Below are 8,260 nucleotides of genomic sequence, written 5' to 3' on the forward strand. Positions count from 1 at the left end.
GAGAGAGAGAGAGAGAGAGAGAGAGAGAAAGAGAGACAGAGAGAGAGAGAGACAGAGAGAGACAGAGAGACAGAGAGAGACAGAGAGACAGAGAGAGACAGAGAGAGAGAAAGAGAGAGAAGTCTGGGGGGGGCAGCACTGTCTATGAATCACACAGACCCTTGAACCCTTGAGCTGCACTAGGAAGGTCTGCTGTGTATGCTGGACTCTGTCACCTAAGTCCCTCATCTGCCTAGTTAGACTGCAGGGCTTATCCCTGGGGCCTCATGCAGGGAAGGGCCTGGGACAGATCTACCAAGCAGCCTCCTACAAGCCCTCTATCTGGGAATCCCTATTCTGAAAGTGTATGCTGGTTGCTCTCCCATTCCCTTCCCTACTATACCATTTCAGTGAGACCTGGTTTCAAAAAATATAAACAAACAAAAAGATGGCTGTTGTAAAGACATAACTCAGTGGTAAAGCAGTTGCCAGAAAGCGTGGGGTACCACAAGAAAAAAAAAACAATTAAGGGTGAGGATTTGGGGGGGGGGGGCTGTCTTCCTGGGAGAATGGAACCAATGTGCTCCTTTTAGAAGGTGTCCCAAGAGTGACTCCTGCACACATATCAAAAATGAGGCTGCGGTGGAGGACAGGGGCCACCATGGCAGAAATGGCGCACTGAGACATGGAGCCCTGCAGCGGTGCACGTCCCCGTGGCTCTGCGTTTATGGCTGCTACCCTGATGCTTAAGCTATGGTGGCTGTTTATTGCCCCAGTGGAAGCTGTGCTGGGGACAGATCCTAACGGGGTGACCTCTGCACTCACTGGAGCTCAGCTGTTAGTGACCCTCATGGCTGCCTTATGACCTTGGGCGAGCCACTCTGCTTTGCTGGTCCTGAGTTCCCTTCGCCTGCGGTGTGTGAGGACCGAGCTTCGTCAGCAGTTCGCAGGCCGGCTCCGGCCTCGTGCTGGGGTGGCACAGGCAGGTGAGCCTTGCTATTAATAAAGGAAGGAGTTTGGGCACTTAAAGCAGATGCCAGGTCACCCCATTAATAGACCTGCCCCACCCCTTGCTTGAGTTCCCTGTGTGTCTCTGGAGGTTAGAGAACAGAGTAGAGCTTCTGTCTGGAATCAGGCCTGCCTGCCTTCACCCCAGACTGAAGGATGCTTCCGCTAGACCAATGGGCCAGTGGGACATGGTGACATCTGAAGACACATGGAGTGGTCACAACAGGAGGAGCTGTGCTCCTGGCTTCTAGCAGCTCAAGGCTGGGATACAGTCAAAGACCATACAGCACAGGGCAGTGACAGAATGCCGAGGTTCAGAAACCCTACCTACTAGTGAGCCGCCGGTGGCAACGAACCTTGGGCCAGGTTAGCTAGCACAGGCTCCTGTGAGGCTCCATGGAAACTTCCAGCACTACTGCCGATTATGAACATGGAGGTTCATGATGTCCAAAACCCGAGTGAGCCCTGGATCTGATTTCCTACAACTTCTTCTTCCTTCTCCAGTCATCCCCCTTCTGGACATGGCACCATCACCCAGCCGGCTGTACAGCGTCAGTTCCGACCAGCAGCCTCGGCTTCTCTCATTCTCTGCTCCCCACCCATCCATCCTTTCCTTCATACCTCCTATCTCTGCAGCTGCCGGTTGGCCCCAGGACTCTAGTGTGGCCACCCACCACAGGGCCCAGCTGGGCCTCCTAGGCTTCTGGAATCCCCCTCGTCCACCTCAAGCCAGAGGATCTAAAAACACAAATTGTCTCAGCCAAGTATGTCTGTGGCGGTGCATACCTGTAATCCCAGCACCTGAGAGGTGGTAGCAGGAGGCTCAGGGTTCGAGGTCAACCTTGACTACATACAGAATTCTGGCCTTGGCCTCAGCTACATAGGACCTCGTTTCAGAAAAAAAATAACTTAAAAAAAATCAGATACTTAAAACCAGTCTGACTAGCAGCAGCAATCCCCAGCAAAAGGAGGAGGGACCCCCTAATCCTGGTCTTGAGCCTCCTTGGGCCACCCTATCTGGACTGCCCTCGGCCCACCTTGCTGATCTGCCTTCATTCACGTCAGGTTTGGTTCAGCTGTCGCTAGGACTGGGTTGCAGCCTCCCCCAGGAAACGCCTTTTCTGACTCCATCAGAGAATAAATTAGCAGAGAGCTGTCAATTGTTCTGTCAGAATATGGATCCTGCTCGCATCAAGGATCCAGGGCCTCCCAGGTCTGAGGACGCCGGGTATTTAGTGCGCTTTTGCCAAAAGAATGAATGAATGAATGAACGAACGAAGTGTGCCCACAGGCAGGCAGCTAATATCACAGAAAAATGACAATACAGTACAGCTGAGGTATTCAGAAGGAACATAAAGCTCCTGTCTCTAACAGAAGCGCTCAGAGCTTCACCCAACCTGCAAGCTAAGCCTGATTCTGGGAGGTGAGAAGGTTCCAGATCAGCTAAATTGCATGTGTCAGATCAGGAGACAGAGGCCAAGCAGTCTGTCCTCTCCACACCGAGTGACTCCAGCTTGGCTGTGTTGGTCTCTGCCTTCCACGTTTCTGAGACCCTGGGTCCTAGGGCCAGAGGTCCCTTCCCCACTCTGCCTTTCTGTGACTGCTTGCTTCCTGGAGGTCCTCAGAATCAGAGCTGCCCGGGAGACCGACACAAGAGATGGACTGTAAACCCGTGGGTTGCACTGCTGAGCCTCCCTGAAAGGGACACACAGCTTCTCCAGAGCCAGGTCTGTGGTGGGACCCTGAGAGCAGCCCTCAGACCGGGATCCATCAAGCTGTCTGGCTTTTCCTTACTACGTCAGCTGGCTCCAATGAAAAGGAGCTGGTATTTCTTTCAAGAAGAGAGAAAGGAGGGGGCTTGGGCTACAGCTCAGTTGCGTGAGTGTTTGTCCAGCATGCAGAGAGTCCTGGGTTTGATCCCCAGCACCTACATAAACTGGGTGTCATCTCAGTGTGCTGAGTTCAAGGCCAGCCTGAGCTACGTGAGACCCTAGTGTGAGACAGAGAGAGGTAAGATGAGGACATAGAGAAACACAAAAGACTGAGACCATCTGGCATTACGAGCAAGTAGATATGAGAGGGGGACCCCCAAATGACTGGGGAGTGAGTGCCAGCTGCTGAGTGGGGGCAGGAAAGAAAAGCACTGTTGATATGGACTACCTGCTGAGTGCCCCCAAGTTCCTATGGTGGTCCCCTAATCTTCAATGTGAACAGCAGAACATGCAGATGGGGCCGGGGGCATATTTAGATGAGACCATAGCGGAGGATTCTCTTAGAAGGGATTACACAGACAGCTTCCTCCTTCTGTTACATGAACACTCTAGGGCAAGCAGCCATCAACAGGCCCGGAAGAGCATCCCACCGGATGCCCAGGAGCCGGCGTCTCTACCTTGGTCTTCCTGGGCTCCAGAACCACGGGAAGGAAACGCCTACGGTTTAAATGGCCCTGCCTCTGATATTTTCAGCCAATCTCTTAGGTGAGCAGATATGGTAAAACAGCCCCTCAACTGCCCTTTCCCAAGCCTGAGTGGTTGACATACAAGATCCTATAACTGCTGGAAAATGGATGGCCTACATTGAAGCTGACGTGGGCTGGGAAAGGCAGCCCTGATGCAGGAACTCCACCCACCTTGAACCTCAACTTCTCCACCTCAAAAAGTCAGGAGAATTAATCTTTACCTGAAAGTGTTGTTGACAATTACACACACCTATGAACGTCTCCGGTAAGTAATGACGGCTATTAACACCAAGAGGCCAGCGACCAGAAGGTGGCACCTCAAAGTGGTAGCGATGGAGAGCCTGCTGTGGCCACTACCACCTACCACAGCCAGACTGGATGCATTGTCTGTGGTTTAGCGCAAGTTAAAGAAAAACAAATACAAAAGGGGATGTGTTCCTGCGCAGTGCAGGGCCTTGCAGCTGCCGTGGCAAAGCTACCGTTTGGGCGCAGGCTGAGTGGCCTGGTTCATCCCAGAGTGTGGCGTGAAGACCCACTTCCCAGCTCACCTACCATGAAAGAACTCAAGATATACTAAGAGTACACACCCCTCCCACCTGTGGACAGGTGGACAGGGCTTAGGAGCCCCTGGATCAGGCACCCTGGCTAGCCCCTCCATTCTTTCACACAAGGCACAGTGCTAAGAAATACATTTTTAAATCTGTGTGCCATTGTGGGAATAAAGAATGGGGACACTAGTATGAAAGATTCTGGCCAGCTGATGGAGGTGGATGTGACCAGGGCAAAGGAGTTGCCTGTCTTAAGGTTCTAGAACCTTCTCTACACTTTCTCCTTCTAGTGCCCGGCACTGAGCTTGCACAAAGGAGGCATAAGAGCCACACCCCCAGTGTCAAGACTGTCTTGTTAAGCTTCTGACAGAGTCGTGAGTGTGCTGGAGGCAGCTTCATCTACGGGTGATGTGGTGGAGGGGGAGCACGGGAGGGAAGTGTGCTGTTCAGGCTCCACTTGGCTCCGATGCTAACACTGAGTCTCTCAGGGGTCTGGGCCTCAGCAGCCTGTGTGTGCTTTGGGGTGCCTGATGGGTGTGGAGCCTTGGTAGGTGGCTCTAGGCTTGCGCTTCTGGACCCAGGGTCTTCTCCCTCCACATCCAAAGAGTGCTCTGTCTTTGAGCAGGAAGTGATCTCCACCTTCCACATCCCAACATGACAAGGGATTCAACAAGGATTTGTTGCTGATGCCTGGGACAGAACTGACTGTTTCCCCTTTCCTCTGTCCCTGGCTTCAGAGATAGACAGAGAGATGCATAGTGGGGAGGATAGAAGAGAATCTGGTGGGACAAGCTAGTCCAGAACACAATGGAAGGAGAGAGAGAGGGAGAGAGAGAGAGAGAGAAAGAGAGAGAGAGAGAGAGAGAGAGAGAGAGAGAGAGAGAGAGAGAGAAAGAGAGAGCAGTGTGTTATGCAATTAATGCACTGGCTGTACATTCTCGCTTCCAAAGGCCTTCCTGCCAGCCACCCAACCTTAGAGCTGGGCTCCACTGAGTAGCCAAATACTTGGTTCTATTTTTAATGGCAACCAGAAGCTGCTGGGGGAAAGGGCAGGGTGACAGGGCGGGAAGGGCTTCGTAGTGATAGAGGCTCAAATCTGGCCTCGCTGCCTCCTGCCTGGGTGCCCCTGGGCAAGTCCCAGAATGGCTCCTTCTTGCCGGCACGGTACATGTGGGTGAAGGCAGTACCTCACAAAGCTGTGTGAGCCTGCTGGGGAGTACTGTGCCCCGAGTCTTCTGACATTTGTCCAGTGGAAAGTCAGGTGGGTGGAGGAGATGCTATTTGATGGGTGGGGGGGGGGATGGAGCAAGGTCAGCTCTGCCGAAGCTGGACATGGCGGTTGTCCCTCTCAGGGGTCTCTGTGGCCTCAGCACAGAGGGTTGAGCTCTCCAGGTCTAACATGCATAGGAAACACACAGGAAATGGAATGGGCTGTTAGTGAGTTAGTTGCCAGCAAACCCACCACCTTCCCGAAGCTGCACTCAGCTCTGGGTATTCGCTGCCCGCTGCAGTAGTCCATTTCTGACCAAAGGTTTCGTCTCTTCATCTCCTCCACCTCTTAATTTAGATGTCATGCTTGTGTGTTGTGTGTGTTGCAGATGTCATGCTTGTAGGGGGGACTATTGCTAGAAAACAGGAAGAAATAGTGTATTTTACCCACACGAACTAACACAGAAGTAGCAACCCCCCCGAAATACCTCTCAGTGTCCCTAGGGAGTGGCCCAAGGTGAGCTGCACTGTCTTGGTCTCAGGCCCTGGCCACGTGCTGGCTGGCATCACAGGAGGCATCAATAGCTCTGGGAGCTGTCAGCTTCCATGCTGTGTTCTTATGAGATAAGCTGGCAGTTCCCGCCCAGTTATGGATTTGAGCATTGGACAAGGAATCCTGAACTAACTCTGGATGGCACTGGGCCTCAGGAGGCTGTTCTGGCCCTGGAGGGGGGGGGTAGACACAGCCTGCCTGTCCCTCAGAAACCCCTGAGCTTTGGGGACTAACAGAGGCAGCCCAGTTCTTCCCATGAAGTCCCCCAGATGGCTCTCTCTGCCAGGCGAGCCAGCTGCCCTGATCAGCTCCGGGCTCTCTTGATGAACAGTGAGTTCAAACGGCTCGAGGCAGCTGGCAAGACGCTAAGTGCAGCATCAATCCTAATTAGGATGAGGAATTAATACAGAAGCACTGGAGTCACCGAGCAGGCCAGGCTTGACAGCGTTCAAGTTTCCCTCGGGAAAGGGGAAGGTCCCAGCTCCATAGGCTTCTCGGGGGTGGGGGCGACAGTGGCCTGATTCCCTATGCCACACTTGGCAAGCAGGGGAGCTTGGGAGGTAGAACACGGCCCGCAGCCCTTGCTCTCTGTCTAACTCGGGTGCTGTGGCAGGTAGTGACGTGGGTACATTCTCCAGTAGAGGAGTAGGTGTTCATAATCTGAGCATCTGCATACCCAAAATGATGGTTTTCAGAAGAAAAGAGGGGGGTGCCATCGCGGGCCCACTGGCTCCTCTGTGAGGCAGGCGTGTTTCCCCCCTTAACTATTAATCTCACACTTCTGTCATTGACAGACTGCTCAGAGCCCTGGCATGAAGCTCCAAAGTGCAGAAGCAGCCCTGATCTGGAGTCGGTGTTGGGGGACAAAGGTGGATAGGAATCCGGGGTCTGGCAGGGACAGCGGGGGCATCACGGAGCAGACACGACCTCACAAAGCCTCCTTTCAGACGGCTCCAACTGCAGCCAGGAAGGGTCCTTTTTTTAAGAGCGGGTCCCCAACCTCCCCTCACATCCCACCACGCTTAACGGAAGGGGTCGTAGCTGCAGCCAGAGGATGGAAGAATTTCCTCAAGCACCCAGGGGCAGAGTGAACACAAGACAAAAGGTGACGGGAACGAAAGAGGAAACACTATCCAAGGATTTTTTTTTTTTTTGAAAAATTAAAGCAATGATTGTCAACTCCCGTTCCGTACCCAGTCTCAGAGCAAAGACCAAGCAGTGGTTCAGACAACAACCTGGCAGAACCAGACCGCCCCTCTGTAGACACCTGTTAGTTCGAGTTTCACAGTTGGGTATGAGGGCGCCAGGAGGGCTAAGAAGTCGCGTGCATTTCGGGCGTCGGAGGCATCTGGTCCGCGCTCCTGGAAGCGGTTCCCACAGTCCAGGGAACCCGATCAACCTCAGCACACCTCTCAGGTCTCTTAATGCGAGGGCGTCGCAGAGCCCCGCCCTGCCCTGAAAGAGCGACCACGCCCCTCCCAGCCCACTATCCGTCCGCGGACGGCCCCACTCCCCAGTGTGGTTCCTAAAGAGGTCTCTTGCAGCCTTCCTGCTGAGGGGCTGTGATCCAGGGCACGCCGCTTCAGTTATAGGAGACGCGGTGTGGTTCCCCTCTTGTCCCCCATCGCGCATGGAGGAGTGAGTCTGTGGCCTCTTGGAATGTGAGAAGGGCGTCCGGCTGGAGCTACCTGGCTCCCCCAGACCCTCTCGGGGACCCAACCTGTACCCCATCCTCACTCCCACAGTTGGGGGCTTGGAGTGAGCACCTAGATGCCCCGGTGCTCCCCGCCCCCGACCGGCCCCGCCCCAGGATGGCCAGTTCCCATAGCAATCGCACAGACACCGGTTGCCAAGCAACCCCTCCCCCTCCTCCCGCGTCCGCTCCCCAACAACCCTAGACTCCTCCCGCCCCCACGCCAGCCTCCACCTCCCCCAGGGGCGCCGGCGAGGCCCCTGGGGATCGCTCCGCTCTCTGGTTGCGCGCGTGTGCGTGAGTTTCTGTGTGTTTCATTGTGTCTGTGCGCGAGGGGGTGTGCGCGTGCGATCGGAGAGTTTGTCGGATCAGTGTGTTGGGGAAGGTCCCCAGCCTGGAGGGACCCCAGGCTACTGCACCCATGTCCTCTAGGGGACCCACCCTCCCGGCTTCAGGTTCTTTGTGTCTCGCGTGGAGCCAGCGCCGCGCCCACCCCTCCCCCGGCCCGCTCCCCAGGGCAGTGTGTGCGTGTGCATGTGTGCGTGTATGTGCGTGCGCTGGGGGCAGGGGTCGTACCTTCGATGCAACACACCCGCCACAGTCCCGAGTGGGTGAGGTCGCCGCGGGCGCGGCGGGGCGGGGGTCCATCGTCCATAGTCAGGTTGGTTCCGTTGCAGATGTGCGCGCTGGAGTACAGCCAGTAGTCGGTGCCGATGGCGATGGCCATGAGCGAGAAGGCAGCAAAGGCTCCGGCCGTGGTCAGCAGCATCTGCAGCCCGCGGTCGCATCGCACCATGGTGGGCGCCTCATAG

At 55.1% G+C, this 8,260-nt stretch overlaps 1 protein-coding gene across 1 annotated transcript in view; it reads right to left on the bottom strand.

Moving 5' to 3' along the window:
* Positions 1-8,254, bottom strand: part of Cacng4 (calcium voltage-gated channel auxiliary subunit gamma 4) — a 60,550-nt gene extending 52,296 nt beyond the window's left edge. The window contains exon 1 of the mRNA XM_005350440.2: positions 8,025-8,254. Coding sequence (XP_005350497.1) covers positions 8,025-8,244 — 220 coding nt within the window. The 5' untranslated portion in view covers positions 8,245-8,254. The remainder of the gene's footprint in view (positions 1-8,024) is intronic.
* Positions 8,255-8,260: the final 6 nt, after the last annotated feature.

This window comes from Microtus ochrogaster, chromosome 7 (assembly GCF_000317375.1).
Source record: "Microtus ochrogaster isolate Prairie Vole_2 chromosome 7, MicOch1.0, whole genome shotgun sequence".
NCBI classification, from domain to species: domain Eukaryota; kingdom Metazoa; phylum Chordata; class Mammalia; order Rodentia; family Cricetidae; genus Microtus; species Microtus ochrogaster.